The 16,284-nt window shown below is 43.4% G+C and overlaps 1 protein-coding gene across 1 annotated transcript; it reads right to left on the bottom strand.

Annotated features, from left to right (window-relative positions):
* Nucleotides 1–597: 597 nt before the first annotated feature.
* cdc27 (cell division cycle 27) lies at nt 598–15,419 on the bottom strand. Its single transcript, XM_044051246.1, has 19 exons — nt 15,255–15,419; nt 12,085–12,160; nt 11,145–11,292; nt 10,896–11,021; nt 10,671–10,768; nt 10,431–10,576; nt 5,733–5,953; nt 5,226–5,325; nt 5,010–5,119; nt 4,829–4,928; nt 4,554–4,734; nt 4,289–4,461; nt 4,050–4,202; nt 3,898–3,978; nt 3,665–3,792; nt 2,585–2,702; nt 1,494–1,622; nt 979–1,053; nt 598–876 (listed from the first exon to the last, which is right to left on the bottom strand). Exons 1-19 carry the CDS (start codon nt 15,279–15,281, stop codon nt 685–687), a joined length of 2,382 nt encoding a protein of 793 aa, XP_043907181.1. The 5' UTR covers nt 15,282–15,419; the 3' UTR covers nt 598–684.
* Nucleotides 15,420–16,284: the final 865 nt, after the last annotated feature.

Raw genomic sequence — 16,284 nt, 5'->3', positions numbered from 1 at the left:
TTCGGACGACATGCTAAACTATGACTTTTTATGCTGCTGTCCTGACTGTCGTCCAACTCCACCGCTGACCCGCCCACAGACAGACAAGTGTGAGAGAGAGAGACAGTTAAGTGTGAGAGAAACTGAGGTCAGAGAAAGTGATAAAAATGAGTGTATCTACAGCCCTCTGTGGTCAAATCCAGTTACTGCATGCACATGTTTAGTCCACATAGTCTTTACATTATGTGATAAGATTTTTACTGCAACAGGCCAGCTGTGGTTCTGTTGCTAGGCAACAGCAGTAGACCTGTGGAGGCGGAGCCTGAAGTGGTAAGTGCTAAGCTACATGCTACGCTCGTGTTTCATTTGCATGTGTGTTTATCATCTCGGTAACCACAACGTTATCCAAGCTCCAGGCGTCCTGCAGCAGTCTTTCACAGTCACAATGTCTTCTGACTCTGGCTCAGACTCCAGATCAAATGTGTAAGGGATTACGACATTACTCAATATTTTGATCATTGCTAGAGGTGCATCTGCCTTTCCAGAGGGGGCGCTGCAGGTCTGAGAGCTGACGTGCCAATTACGCCACTTCCAGGTAACTGGCCAATCACAAGACAGTCCGTGTTCTGCGGGTGTGGTTTTGGTCTGAAAATTTACATCGGCTCGTTTGTAGCGACAAGGACGTTTTTGAACATAAAAACCACTTCATGTTTGTAAGTGCACAATATAAATGTAATTATGTTCTAGGGTCAAGGGTAAGGGGTCACCTTCATCCTCGGGCAGGTATCTCTTGTCGATGGCCTCTTTGATCTGGTTGTTGGCTCCTTTAGGATCCAGGTCCATGGCCCAGCTGAAGTTCATCAGAGCCAAGTGAGTCTGACCCAACTTCTTATACACCTGAGGGGGCGGAGCCAAAGCACAGTCACAGAGGAAAGTCAGCTGACCAGGGGCTCAGACATCAGAGGGAGAGAGGTCAAAGGTCATAGAGAATCAGCTTACCTTTCCTATTAGGAAATACACAAGAGATTCTTTAGGAACTATTTGTTTCAACTCGTCCAATTCCTGAAGAGCTGCCTGAGAGTGAGAGAGAGAGTGTGAGTGAGTGAGGGAGGGAGAGTGTGAGAGACAGTGAGTGAGAAAGAGAGGGAGGGAGAGTGTGAGCGGGAGAGAGTGTGGGCGAGTGAGAGAGAAAGAGAGAGTCAGAGGGAGAGTGAGTGAGAAAGAGAGGGAGGGAGAGTGTGCGAGAGAGTGAGTGTGTGAGTGAGTGAGAGAGCGAGAGAGTGTGTGAGTGAGAGCGAGAGAGGGAGGGAGATTGCGTGAGTGAGAGAGACACGGACAGAGATTTTATATATATATATATATATATATATATATACACACACACACACAGGGTTAGGGTATAAATACAAATGTGTACATTTATATGTATACACACACACACACACACACACACAGTTTATTCATGAGTATAATAAAGTATCATTGTGACCCCGCCCCCTCCCCTCCCCTCTTACCTTGTACTTGTCATTAGCGAACAGAATGGACGCTCGGTGAAACTTGCAGAGAGGATTTTTAGGATCGATGCCAATCGCTCTGTTCAGAGTCTCTAATGCTGCATCTGACTTCTTCAGAGCATGCTGCACCTACACACAAGTTACAATACACACACACATACACACACACTCACTTCAGTTATGTTTGCTATGTATTTTTTTGTTTCCATTAGGAACAGAACCAAAATAACTGAGCTGATCCATTTTTCAGTTAAACTTCACTTAGGGTATCAGAGTAATGGTACAGTCAGGGCAGAGCTAGACCCACGACAGTCAGCTGATTGTGCGACAGAAAAGTGTCACTGACGGATATTTTTCTACCATGATGGAAAAATCTGAAGTGTCATTTTGACAGATTGAACACAGAAGTTGATCGACCTGAAATAATTCACACACAACACCATCAATAACTGCAAGTAAACAGATACACGCATTAAAACAAATATGATGCCATATTTCATTATATTTAATTTAGGATCAATCAAGCGAGTGATCGCACGACCAGGAGGGTTAGGGTTAGGGGTTAGGCCTCGTGTTTCCGTGCAGACAGAAAAAAACGATGACGTCATATTCCCGGCTCTCACACTGCCGTCATTCAACAGTCCACACTCCACCTCCCAAGTAAAGGTACTGTTCTAAGTGGAAACACAAGCCTGACCCAGGACTTTACCATTCCAAACTGTTCTGTACTTAACTGAACAATGATGGAAACACAGAGCTACTTGGGCAGCCCATGGCCAAATGGAAAGGAAACTTGGCTTGTAACGGGAGCATGTTACCCAAATGCTGCTGCTCCTAAATCGAGGAAGACTCTAGTAGAGGACGGCTTAATGCAGAGAAGGAATTTCCCCTGCAGGACTGATAAATGATTAATTTAATTAATCTAATTTAATCAAATTAAATTAAATTAAATTAAATTAAATTAAATCAAATTAAATTAAATTAAATTTATTTTAATTTAAATTTACTAATAACAAATAATGGGGGGAAATACATATTAACACAGAAGGTGGCGAGGGTAAATGTTAACAGGGAGTGGACAGACAACGTACCACACCAATATGGCAGAGCAGCACTGAGCTCTGTGGGTTGATGCTGAGAGCTTTCTTAAAGTGGATTTCTGCCAAGTTGAACTTTTCCTGTTTGTAGTATATCATTCCCAGACCATACCTAAACCCAAACAAAGAAAACACAACTGTTAGCATAGCTAAACCCAAACAAAGAAAACACAACTGTTATCATAGCTAAACACAAACAAAGAAAACACAACTGCTATCATAGCTAAACACAAACAAAGAAAACACAACTGTTATCATAGCTAAAGACATCAAAGAAAACACAACTGTTATCATAGCTAAACACAAAGAAAACATAACTGTTAGCATAGCTAAACACAAAGAAAACGTAACTGTTAGCATAGCTAAACAGAAACAAAGATAACATAACTGTTATAGGTAAACACAAAGAAAAACATAACTGTTATCATAGCTAAACACAAACAAAGAAAACATAACTGTTATAGGTAAACACAAAGAAAAACATAACTGCGCATAGCTAAACACAAAAGAAAACATAACTGTTAGCATAGCTAAACACAAAGAAAGAAAACATAACTGTTAGCATAGCTAAACACAAAGAAAACATACTGTTATCATAGCTAAACACAAAAACATAATTGTTAGCATAGCTAAACACAAAGTAAACGTAACTGTTAGCATAGCTAAACAGAAACAAAGATAACATAACTGTTATAGGTAAACACAAAGAAAAACATAACTGTTAGCATAGCTAAACACAAAGAAAGAAAACATAACTGTTAGCATAGCTAAACACAAAGAAAACATAACTGTTATAGCTAAACACAAACGAAGAAAACATAACTGTTATCATGGCTAAAAACAAACAAATAAAACATAACTTATCATAGCTAAACACAAAGAAAACAACTGTTATCATAGCTAAACACAAACAAAGACAACATAACTGTTATCATAGCTAAACACAAACAAAAGAAAACATAACTGTTAGCATAGCTAAACACAAACAAAGAAAACATAACTAAAAAAAAATCAGAATGTGGCAGCATTACAGGCTCATGCTAATGAAACCATAGTGTGTGATGGTTACCATACCATGCATTGTAGTGTCTGTTGTTGACTCTAATGGCGTTTCGAAAGCAGGCGAGTGCTCGGTCCAACTCCTCGGTCAGAACAAACTCATGACCTAACAGAGTGTATGCGTACGCAAAGCCTGGGTCCACCTGAAAGACACACAGGTGCACAGGTAAGCTCATACAGCACAGGTGCACACAGGTAAGCTCATTGCTGAGTGGTGCCTTCATCACAATGGTAACCACACTGCTCACCTGGATGGCCCTCTGGAAGAATTTGATAGCAATGTCATGCTCCCTCTGTAGGCTGAAACAGTTACCAGCAACACACCAGGCCTGCACAGAGAGACAGGTGATCAGAGACACACAGCTGATCCTAACCCATCAGACAGGTGAACATGTCTCACCTCAGGACAGTTCTTGTCCATGTCTGTCAGGTCTTTGGACAGAACTGACAGAGCAACATCTTTCTGCAGGTGCCACAGCGTCGTCGAGTAAATCTCCATCCCTTCAACTCTGTACGACTCCATCCTGCGCACCTCACTGAACAGACGCTCCGCCTACAATGACATCACCACACACGTCACCTGTGTGTGTGCATGTTACTTGTGTGTGTGTGTGCGCGTGAGGTGTGTGTATGTGTTACCTGTGTGTACTCGGCCAGTTCAAAGTAGGCTCTGCCGATGTGCGTGAGGACCCAGCCAGTGCTGTAGTGCTGTGGAGGCAGTGAGCTCAGGATGTTGATGGCCTCCCTGCAGTTGTAGGAGCACAGCGCCTGGTAACCACGGCCCAGCTCCCGTAACAACGCCATCACACTGTCTGTGTGTACACACACACACACACAGATCTGAATAACTTCCTGTTGAGTGGTACAGGTGTGTGTGTGTGTGTGTGTGTGTGTGTGTGTGTACCTGCAGCAGCTCTCTGGTACTGTGGCACCTTGGTGTCTTGCAGACTCAGACCTGGGTCCAGCCTCAGGATGTCGAGACTCTCATTCAGGTTGTTGCTGTTCGACGTCTTCGCTGATTTACATTTGGTTTTCCTGTTTGGGATCTTTGTGGGAAATTTCATCTTTAACTTCTTACTGTTCTCCTGCAGAGGGAGACAGAGAGACATAGTCAACATGGAGCAGTGCAGTACTGTGTGAAAACACTAACAGTAAAAATCAGGTCTTTTCTGAGTGTACCTTGGCCGTGGAGCTGGCACTAGTGAAGAGTCTGGAGCTTCTTCTGGGCTGAACATTTGTAGGAGCAGACAGACTGGGACTAAGGACCTGAGGGGAGCCACTGACAGAGACAGGAGACAGACAGGTGGTCAAACACACACACACACACAACTGAGGCTCTGTGACTGGTCAGTGCAGTTACCTGGTGTGAGGCACAGAGCTCTGTGATTGGTTGAAGGGAATGGGAAGAACATCTCTACTGTTTCCACTCTGACTGAAGACAGATTTTGACTGACTGATCCTGGAGACAGACTGTGAGACAGATGGACAAGTGAGGTGAAGTGAGACAGTTAGACTTTAACTGACTGGTCCGAGAGACAGACAGATAGAGATAAGTGTGGGGCGTGGCTTCCTGTACCTTCTTGCTAGGTGCTGTGGTCTGTGTTTCCATGGTAGTTGAGAAGTTCTGTAGATATGTGGGCTCTCCAGGGCTAGGTTCCAAAGGCAGGATTCCAAAACTACACACACACACACACATAGAATTCTACATGAACTGTGTGTCAATCCAGGGTCTGAGACAGAAGTCAGTCCAATCCACACAACACTAAGAACGACCACAAACCCTAACCTATGTACAGAGTTTAAACACTGCCCTCCACAGCCCAAACCCTGAATCACAGTTATGCTGGTATCAGAATTAAACGGTGTAAATATATAACATGAAGAGTGAACTGAAGTACTTAGTAAGTCCCTATTAATACATAAAATGATAAACACCAAATGTTTATTCTTTTATTTTCTTGCATTTGTGTTTGACGCATTTTGACAACATCCAGACGACAAATCCACATTTAGGAGGATCCAGACCATGGATTTAGACACGGCTTTGGTGTTCACTCATTCACACATAGTCAGAAAACCTCACCTGGGTGTTAGTGGGCTCAGGGCAGCAGGTCCTCCCAATAAACTCCTCCCACTTTTGGGTTTATTTTGTTTAGCCAATAGGGAGCCGGCTGATGCCATGGAAACAGTGTTTCCCAGAAGAGAGCCAGTCTCCGGGGAGATAAGGGAGGAGTCAATGTAGGAAACCGACAAATCAGACGTCAACTTTCCATTAGAAGATTCTAAATTCAAACGATTTAACTCCTGGAAACAAAAAAAGACTCAGATTAACACCACACACAAACACAGTAAAAAAAGTTTTCTAGAGGTGTCACGATTCTCCTAATCCTTGGTCTGTGGTTTTTAGACTTGTCTCTTTAATCTAGAATCATTGTGTTTATGTCATAAGAACCCATTTAATGTTTTAATTCACATTTCTAATGACTAGTCATTGACTACTGTAACGCCCGGCCGACTAGTCAGATTATGAACATTAGCTAATTATCTTACCGGTCGAGGTTTCATGCTGAAGAGGCTCAGCTGACATTAGAGCGGTCACTTTTTCCCTTCATAAGTTTGAACGGATATATAATGACCTGGAAAATGAGCCTGATGAATCCAGGCATTGTCATCTTGGAATATGCCCATGTCATCAGGGAAGAAAAAAATGCATTGATGGAATAATCTGGTCATTCATTATATTCAGGTAGTCAGACCTGACCAACTGCAGCAACCCCTTACCTATTTGCTTAGTTAAATCCAGGTGGCGACTTTTTTTTTGACCAGGCAGTGTGTGTGTGTGTGTGTGTGTGTGTGTGTGTGTGTATGTCTATGTATGTATGTATGTATGTATATATAAATATACACACAATGTACATACACATATACATATATATATATATATATATATATATATATACACACACATATATACACACACATATATACACACACACATATATATATACACAATTGCATGCCGTGTATCAGTCACATGACTGATGAATAAGGTCATACGGTCACATGACTGAAGAATGAGGTCATACGGTCACATGACTGATGAATGAGGTCATACAGTCACATGACTGATGAATGAGGTCATACAGTCACATGACTGATGAATGAGGTCATACGGTCACATGACTGAAGAATGAGGTCAGAAGGTCACATGAATGATGTCATATGGTCACATGACTGATGAATGAGGTCATACAGTCACATGAGTGATGAATGAGGTCATACAGTCACATGAGTGATGAATGAGGTCAGAAGGTCACATGAGTGATGAATGAGGTCATAAGGTCACATGAATGAGGTCATACGGTCACATGAATGAGGTCATAAAGTCACATGAATGATGAATGAGGTCAGAAGGTCACATGAATGAGGTCAGAAGGTCACATGAATGAGGTCAGAAGGTCACATGAATGATGAATGAGGTCAGAAGGTCACATGACATGATACAAAGGGTTAAGGTTTCATCTTTGACATAAGTAAAGGACGATGTTCTGTCTCTCCAACTGGATTTAAAGGGGACATATTATGCAAAATCAACTTTTTAACCATTTTAATACTGATATTTGGGACTCTGGGGGCCCTACCAGTCGCCAAAGTGTGGAAAAACAATACTCAGTCATGTTTTCGTGGTTCCACTTAGTGTAAGTATAGGCGATAAAACGCTCGATGTTGAATTCCCTGCGCTTATGACGTCAGCATGCGCATTTCACCGCGAATGTTACCGCCCCACCAGTACGTTTACTTCGCAAGCTCCACCTTAGCTCCACCTTGTCCCTGCGAGAGTGCAGGCGAGGGAGGAAGAGCGGTATTATGTCAACGCGGCGGGACAAGTGTGCTGCACAGTGGAGCACAGTGTTTTACAGAGGATTTTATATATGAAGCTAATGTGCCGGATAAAGTCAGCAAACGTGTGTTCGTGTGTTTGCACCACTTCACATCAGACTGCGGCCAGCGGTCGCTGTATTTAGTCAGGGGACGTATTTCACCGACGTACAAACACACAAATTGTTAAGAAAAGATCACATAGAGCTCATAACTGACCATTCTGACACGTCCTAATTAAACATATTTGTTCAGTACGTCCTCCATGACCGGAGCACAGACTCAGTCTGATACAATCACATAAAGCAGCTGTTTATGCAGCTCGCCGCTGACTCTCTGTGCAGCGGTGCTGCACTCTCTGTGTCACCGATAGCCTAAACTGCCGCTGGCGATCAGCTGATCGCCACCGCTGATCGCCAGCTCGCCGGAGCACCGGAGCTGGTCAGTGGTGGTGAGGTCTCCGGAGCACAGTCTCCGGTCTGATACAGCAACATACATTTTATTCAGCGCGCCGCTGGCGATCAGCGGTGGCGATCAGCTGATGATCACATAGAGCTCATCAGCTGATGAGCTCTATGTGATCTTTTCTTAACAATTTGTGTGTTTGTACGTCGGTGAAATACGTCCCCTGACTAAATACGGCGACCGCTGGTCGCAGTCTGATGTGAAGTGGTGCGAACACACGAACACACGATCTGATACAGCAACATACAGTTTATTCCGCTTACACGGTGATCGCCACCGCTGATCGCCAGCTCGCCGGAGCACCGGAGCTGGTCAGCAGTGGTGAGGTCTCCGGAGCAGCGCCGGTCTGATACAGCAACATACAGTTTATTCAGCGCGCCGCTGGCGCGCTGGCGATCAGCGGTGCTGCACTCTCTGTGTCACCGCTGATCTTCTGTTCCTAAGTGTTTTTAACTGATTTACAGTTGGACAGTGTTCGGCTCGATCCTTATGTAGGACGTCTCTTCCTGTGACGGCACTCTCGCTGACATGTTGATATTGTGGAGGGAGGGGGGAGACGAATAGAGCTGTAAAGCGCTGTAAAGAGGACAAATCAGAAACCCCCTGGAAGAAGTGGGTGTGTGTTTGCCTGTGTCTCATTTGCATATAAAGGGACCATGCACGAAAACCGAGCGTTCTGAAAGGGGCGGGTTTAGCAGGGTTATTGAACTACTATGATTCTTCATCCTTATAGTATTTTGACCAAAGCATGTCACTGACATGTTCATTAGGACACCAGGGAACTATTTTAATGGGGGAAATAGGGTATAATATGTCCACTTTAACATGACAGAAATCACTGAAAAACGTCTCAAACGGACTTCGGACATTATATCTCTCCGTCAGTATCCTCATAAAACATCATATTTTGAACTGCAGGCATGTGTGTGCGTGATCACACACCCCATAATCAACATCCTCCCCGTATTGTTTCTGTGCCACATGCACTTGCATGAAACTGCTCCTGATCTGTTCCAATAAAACAATCCTAGGCTACACTTTGGAAACTGTTAGCGATCAGAGAGGGTGTATGTGGCTCTCACTACATTTTAAAGGGGACATATTATGCAAAATCAACTTTTTAACCATTTCAATACGTATATTTGGGACTCTGGGGGCCCTACCAGTCGCCAAAGTGTGGAAAAAGAATACTCAGTCATGTTTTCGTGGTCCCCCTTAGTGTAAGTATAGGCGATAAAACATGCAATGTTGAATTCCCTGCGCTTATGACGGCAGCATGCGCATTTCACCGCGAATGTTACCGCCCCACCAGTACGTTTACTTCGCAAGCTCCACCTTAGCTCCACCTTGTCCCTGCGAGAGTGCAGGCGAGGGAGGAAGAGCGGTATTATGTCAACGTGGAGGGACAAGTGTGCTGTTGGTGGCTGCACAGTGGAGCACAGTGTTTTACAGAGGATTTTATATATGAAGCTAATGTGCCGGATAAAGTCAGCAAACGTGTGTTTGTGTGTTCGCACCACTTCGCATCAGACTGTGACCAGCGGTCGCCGTATTTAGTCAGCGAACGTATTTCACCGACGTACAAACACACACATTGTTAAGAAAAGGTCACACAGAGCTCATAACTGACCATTCTGACACGTCCTAATTAAGCATATTTGTTCAGTACGTTCTCCATGACCGGAGCACACTCAGTCTGATACAGTCACATATTGCCAGCGGCGAGCTGCCTAAACTGTCGCTGTATGTGTGAGTGCCGTCACAGGAACAGACCTCCGTCACATGGATACTTAGGGACAACAGCGGAGAGGTCTCCGGAGCACAGTCACCGGTCTGATACAGTAACATACAGCGGCAGATTATTAAGCTCGCCGCGCGCTGCTGGCGATCAGCGGCGCTGTTCCTAAGTGCTTTTAACTGATTTACAGTTCGGCACTGTTCGGCTCAATCCTTATGTAGGACGTCTCTTCCTGTGACGGCACTCTCGCTGTTTTCTGCGCACGCTGCCATGTTGATATTGTCAGAGAATTAGTGGAGGGAGGGGGGACGAATAGAGCTGTAAAGCGCTGTAAAGAGGACAAATCAGAAACCCCCTGGAAGTGGGTGTGTGTTTGCCTGTGTCTCATGGGACCATGCACGAAAACCAAGCGTTCTGAAAGGGGCGGGTTTAGCAGGGTTATTGAACTGCTATGATTCTTCATCCTTATGGTATTTTGACCAAAGCATGTCACTGACATGCTCTTTAGGACACCAGGGAACTATTTTAATGGGGGAAAAAGGGTATAATATGTCCACTTTAACTTTAAATGTCCTCACTGTGGGGGCGGGACTAATAAAAGACTATCTTATTAGCATTACCTTTTTTAAATCCTCGATTGTGACAATCGTTTTCATCGATATTAAGATCGTGACACCTCTAATGTTTGCTTTCGTGTACCAGTGTGTCCTGCGGCGTCTCCATTAAGGCGGTGTCCAAGCGATGGGAGGGGTTCTGGGCAGGGCTGACAGATGGAGGGGGCGGGGCCATAGAAGGGTTCTGTGGGGATGACAACCTGAAAACCTGATCTGGATCTGGTTTGTCTCCTGGAAACATAGACAGAACAACATATGATGACATCACATGATCACAACATGACGATCACATGATCAAGCACTCAGGTGTTTGTGATTTCATTACCTAGGTGACAGAGATTTTGAAAAGGTGACCAGAGGAACGGGTTGAGAGTTGAACTTCTCTGAAAACACTCTGCACCTTTAGCAACACGATCTGTCTTACTACTCAAAGAGAGACACAGACAGGTGACGTCATTAACAGAGACACAGACAGGCGTGGCACAATTAACTGAGACACAAACAGGCGTGACACAATTAACTGAGACACAGACAGGTGTGACATCATTACCAGTAAATGTGTCCCAGTAGCGACAAAGTGAAAGACGCAGAGTCTCCAAATTCAGTGATGATGTCATCCTGACTCTTCTGTTTGTTCAGCACTCCACCAATCAGAACCTGTTCTCCTTCAGCAAGCCTGCGAGACAGACAGGTGTGGTCAGTATATTGTGGCGTGTGTTGGCGTATATTGTGGCGCGTGTTGGCGTATATTTTTTTGGCGTGTGTTAGCGTATATTGTGCATATTGTGGCGTTACTTACTTGCTCAATTCCACGCAGCACTTGGCCAACAGGAATCGAACCTGTGGTGTGGAGTAGCTGTGTGCCTTCAGTAGTCGATAAGCTTTGTATGGCTTCCCTGAGCGGTAGTAACACGTAGCCAACAGGTAGAGGGCGTCCTCTGACCTCACTGACAGACAGACAGATCAACCATATACATACAGAATTAGACGCCATATTGACTATGCTTGACAATACTAAGTAGGGCTAAAAATTTATCAAAATGTCAATAAAATCGCGATATGACAAAAAAAACATTTCAAGCCAAAATGTGTATAAAACTAATACATTTTTTTAGATGAAATATTGTCCTGACCGACAAATCATTTTCTACACACAGGAGAAAACATCTTTGCATACACAGTCATATTGAATGTTTTTTTTAAATATTACAATTATGTAAAATTGACCATTCCCTCTTATATAGCAAATCATAGATAAATCGCAATTTCAGTCGAAATAACCGCAATTAGATATTTATTCAAAATCGTTCAGCCTTACTATACATATATAATAACTTTGAGCAATGCTTTCAGTTCCACTGTTGTGCAACATGTGATACAGCACATCTCCTACAAGAAATAGTATCAACACTTTTTAACAAATGTTAAATTAGCAGAGCACTGCCTTTGCTGCCACAGTGTGCTACATTCCAGCTAATGTGCAAATCTTTGCATCAAAATTAATCTTAAGTTTCTTATTCACCCGAGTGCATTTCCTGGAAGCAAAATATAATAAAAAATACCTTAAATGACATAAAGTGAAGGTAACACCAGTCTGGAGAAATAACACATTTATTGTCTTTTCTATTTTTCTGAAGAACAGTATTTATAGGATAAAAACACCAACCTGTGACTGCTTGTGTATATATAAACACACACACACACACAGTATGTTTGACAGACAGACAAACAGGTGTTACCTTCAGCGTAGAGTCGCTCTGCGAGAAAAACAGCGTCCAGGTAGGCGTAGTGGTTCAGAGCCTGCCACACTGCAGCCTGCAAGTAAATTACATTTCAGAGTGATGATGACAGAGAAATAGATCAGAGCAGAAGGTGGACTGTTCAGTTTCAGGCTTGTTACTTGAATCAGCCAATGATGCACTGTTCTCTCTGTGTATTCATCAAAACACTTAAGTATTCACTATAAACCATGGTAACAAGGCAATCAGAGATGACACTCTTCATCCCACTCACGCAACAAGCCACTGTCGGCCTCTGTTGATCATATTGGCAAGTGCACAAAAACAAACAGACAGGGCCACGACATTGCCTTACATTGAACCCGTTTTGTGGACTGAAGGTCAAAGGTCTACAAAGCCTGTTTAACAGATCCAGGCTTTCTATGCTTGAGCTGGTTTGACAAAACCTAAAGTCTCAGGATATTATGACTGAGGTTCAGGCTGCTCCTGAGCAAGGCACCCAACCCCCATTGCTCCCCGGGCGCTGCTCAATGGCTGCCTGCTGCTAATTCTAGGAAGGTTTCTAGAAGAGGATGAGTTAAATGCAGAGAAGGCATTTCCCCCTGCAGGACTGATAACACGGATTCATTTATTTTTATATCTTATACTACAGCTCTGAATTTAAAACTTGATACAGCAGAATTACATATTATGTTGAAGTAATGACACAGAATGAAACTCACATGTACATCACTTAATCTTTGTAACAAATCAAAGTCATAGCAAGTTGGCTGAGCAGCTGAACTAGGCTTGTAGGCTCAGAGAGAAGCAGTCGGCTTTATTACACAGTGTTCGCAAGTAGAGATGTTCCAATACCATTTTTTCCCTAATTTTCGGCAGTATCGGAGGCATTTCCGATACTGGTATCGGAATCGGAAAAACTCTATTCGCAACATAAAAATAATATATAATATACTGGTATGGCAATATTGTCTCAACATACACATACATATCTATGTCAAAAATATACCAGTATAACTCATATCGCCCGGCCCTAGTGGGGACACTGAGAACATCACATGACCTGTGCGTTAGGGTTACGCACACATTGTCCAGTGTCTAATATTGGTAAGAACAATCTGGCTTTCTCCAAGTATCAGTGGGGACATGTTGCTGTGAGAGAGGAGTGGGAGGAAAAGTGAGTGGATTTTACAAGCATCAGTGAACGCATCACAGCACAGTGGCACAGTGTCCCAGCCAGTCTACCAGTAACCAAACCTACACCATTGGTAATGCAGTATTCAGGGCTGCAACAACTAATCCATTAAATCTAGTTAGTTAGTTAGTTGGGTCTATGTTATTTCACGCACAGTTGCTACTCCTAATGTAGGGCAGTAAGCCAACCAAAGCCGTGGCAGTAAGCACCATCAAGCTGGACGCCGACTGCCGACCGCCATACAAGAAGAAGAAGAGAACCGATGCCACGCCTTGTGTACCTCACGTAACGTGATTCTGGAAGACGCGTTTGAAAAATGGCAGAGAACAACATTAGCAGAGAGAAAATTTTATAAAGTATGGGAGCACTTTAGATGAGCGCCTTTAAAGAACAGATGTGCAAAATGTGCACATCTGATCTGGCATGGCACAGCTGAACAACATTGCTGCATGAGCACCTGAAGAGGAAGCATGTTGGAGTCATGGGTGAAGGAGATTCACGTGCATTTATCACTTATCCATCAACAAAACTGGAGAGAAGTGAGGGCATTTCTGTCCATTAAGTTGTTTTCAAATTGGCCTGAAATTGTGCATTTATCTGTCAAAACGGACACAAACTTTCCAAAAATACATTCAACGATAATTAGCTGAGTCACGGCTGCCGAGGACGATCTCCTGGACCAATCATTACACTTTTTTCAGTACAATTCACACGTGTCTCTAATTGCCTTGTTTACCAACAGTTTTAATGTGTTTGTACCCTATAATTTAATATTCATCTCACTCATTCATCTTGTACCACTTCACAGTCACAGGGGGCCCTTGTGCTGATCCCAGTTGACATAGTTGACAAAGGACGCAATCAATACCTGGACAGATCAGTCCATCACAGGGACACAGAGACATTCACACTAACACCTACGGGTCAATTTAGAGTTATGTTTAGGAGGAACGTGCTGCGTAACGTCACTAAATTGCTGTTTATTTCTGGCCTTCTTGTGACGTCATACTACCTTCCAAACAGTCTGAAAAATAAAGCGGCCTGGTCTGGTTAACATGGCAGCCAATCAGCTGATGTTTTACCGTGTAGCTAACCGGGTGCTGTCTGACGTTTGCTAACGTTAGCAACAAGAAGCTAAGTAGCTGGTGTGTGGTCAATGCTGTCGTGTTGAAGTGGATGAAGCTTGTTGTTTTCACCATGATTCACTACGAGCTTCACCATGATTCACTACGAGCTTCACGACTGAATGTGAGGAAAGTGAAGCCGCTCAAACTCAGACAGACTTAGCTCTACTGTTAGCATCTTGGCATTAGCAGCGTTCATGACATAAATGTAAGCGCTTGCTTTTGTGCTGCTGCTTCTCGACAAAAGTCGCCGCTTCTGATCTAACTAGAAAATAACTAATGCGGTGTCAGGATCATAAACTCAACGCACCCACGTTTTATTACAGATTAAAAAAACACAAACTTTAACTGTTAGCACTGATCGTGTCCTCCACCAGCATTCTGGCTTCAACCAGAACCAGAGCTGTTTATGTGAACATTTAAACACGACTTCTTTGTTGGATCTATGCCGAAGTGATGAGCAGGAGCACAACGTCCCACCGGACCGAGAACAGCTGTTCTGACCGGTTTCATTTTAAAGCTACACCGATAGAAACGTCAACACATTTTTCAATTAATTCTGGCTTGACCGTTGATCTGAAACCAAGCGGACACGACCGTGCGAACAAGCCTAATGATAACGTCACGACAGATTAGTCATCCGTGAACTCATCGTTTCTTTAACGCCAAAAAGTCTAAAGCTCGGCTAAACCTCAGCTAAAGCTCAGATATGAGCGGCTTCAGGCCTGCGGCGGTCGACGCTCTCACCCGCGGACTGGATGAGCCGCTGTTGCCGGGCCGGAGAAGACAGCCTCGATTTCTTAAACATTCAGCTCCGTGCTCATGACAACGGGCTGAAAATGTGTTTTTACCTGGACAGGTTCCTGCAGCACCGTCATTCCGCTGAGAGACACCGTCTATCGCTTCCTGTTGTCGGTTTCCTTCTTTTCTGTCCGCTCTTTCTTTACTTGTGTCTCCAACAGGAGCCGCAGCCGAAGATTTGAACACACCGACCGTTAGCAGCCGAACTCAGCCGAACATTACCGAGGATGGGCCAGGCCGGAGAGAAACGAGCCTAAACGAAAAGAGGCACCCCCTGGTGGTGTTATAAAAAAAAGCCGATATTGCACAAAGAAAAACTTAATCATGTATTAAAACAAAAGATAGAATTAAAAAACAATTAAATGTATGTTCATAATTGAAATAAAACAACAACGTATATTAAAGAGGAAATAACATTATTTTTATTATTATTATCATTATAATTATTATTAGTATTATAAACCAATAAATAACCGATTTAATTCAAATAAATGTTGACGCTTATTTGAATGAATAAATACACAAGTGAATTCCATACATCCATCCATCATCTACCGCTTTATCCTCCACCAGAGGGTCACAGGGGGTGCTGTGCCAATCTCAGCTACATCGGGCGATAGGCGGGGTACACCCTGGACAGTTTGCCAGTCCATCGCAGGGCCACACACACATAGAGACAAACAACCATTTACTCTCACACTCACACCTGTGGTCAATTTAGGGTGTCCAATTTACCTAATCCCCACATTGCATGTTTTTGGATTGTGGGAGGAAGCCGGAGAACCCGGAGAAAATCCACGCACACATGGGAAGAACATGCAAACTCCATGCAGAAAGGCCCTTGTTCCAACCGGGGCTCGAACCCGGGTCTTAGTCATCATAGTCTTAGTCTTACATAGTCATCATTTCATCATCAGCACCATCTAACTATAAAACTAATATCAATGACAGCAGATTCACAACAAAATCACTTCATAAATAGGCAATTACATTTAATGTGCACATTTCATCACCATTGCTTTATATTTAAAAAATAAAATTGATATAGCACCCAGAAGAAAATTAACCAATAATGTAATT

The sequence above is a fragment of the Solea senegalensis genome, linkage group LG19 (assembly GCF_019176455.1).
Source record: "Solea senegalensis isolate Sse05_10M linkage group LG19, IFAPA_SoseM_1, whole genome shotgun sequence".
Classification (NCBI taxonomy): domain Eukaryota; kingdom Metazoa; phylum Chordata; class Actinopteri; order Pleuronectiformes; family Soleidae; genus Solea; species Solea senegalensis.
This window is presented reverse-complemented; position numbering and strand designations above follow the sequence as displayed.

Bases quoted from the DNA above. Each gene is read 5' to 3' on its own strand.
- cdc27 (XM_044051246.1), bottom strand. From the start codon at position 15,281: ATGACGGTGCTGCAGGAACCTGTCCAG. The intron at 4,735-4,828 runs GTACACTCAGAA...CTCCCTCTGCAG, and splicing joins GTGCCAGCTCCACGGCCAAG to GAGAACAGTAAGAAGTTAAA. The intron at 877-978 runs GTAAGCTGATTC...CCGCCCCCTCAG, and splicing joins TGTATTTCCTAATAGGAAAG to GTGTATAAGAAGTTGGGTCA.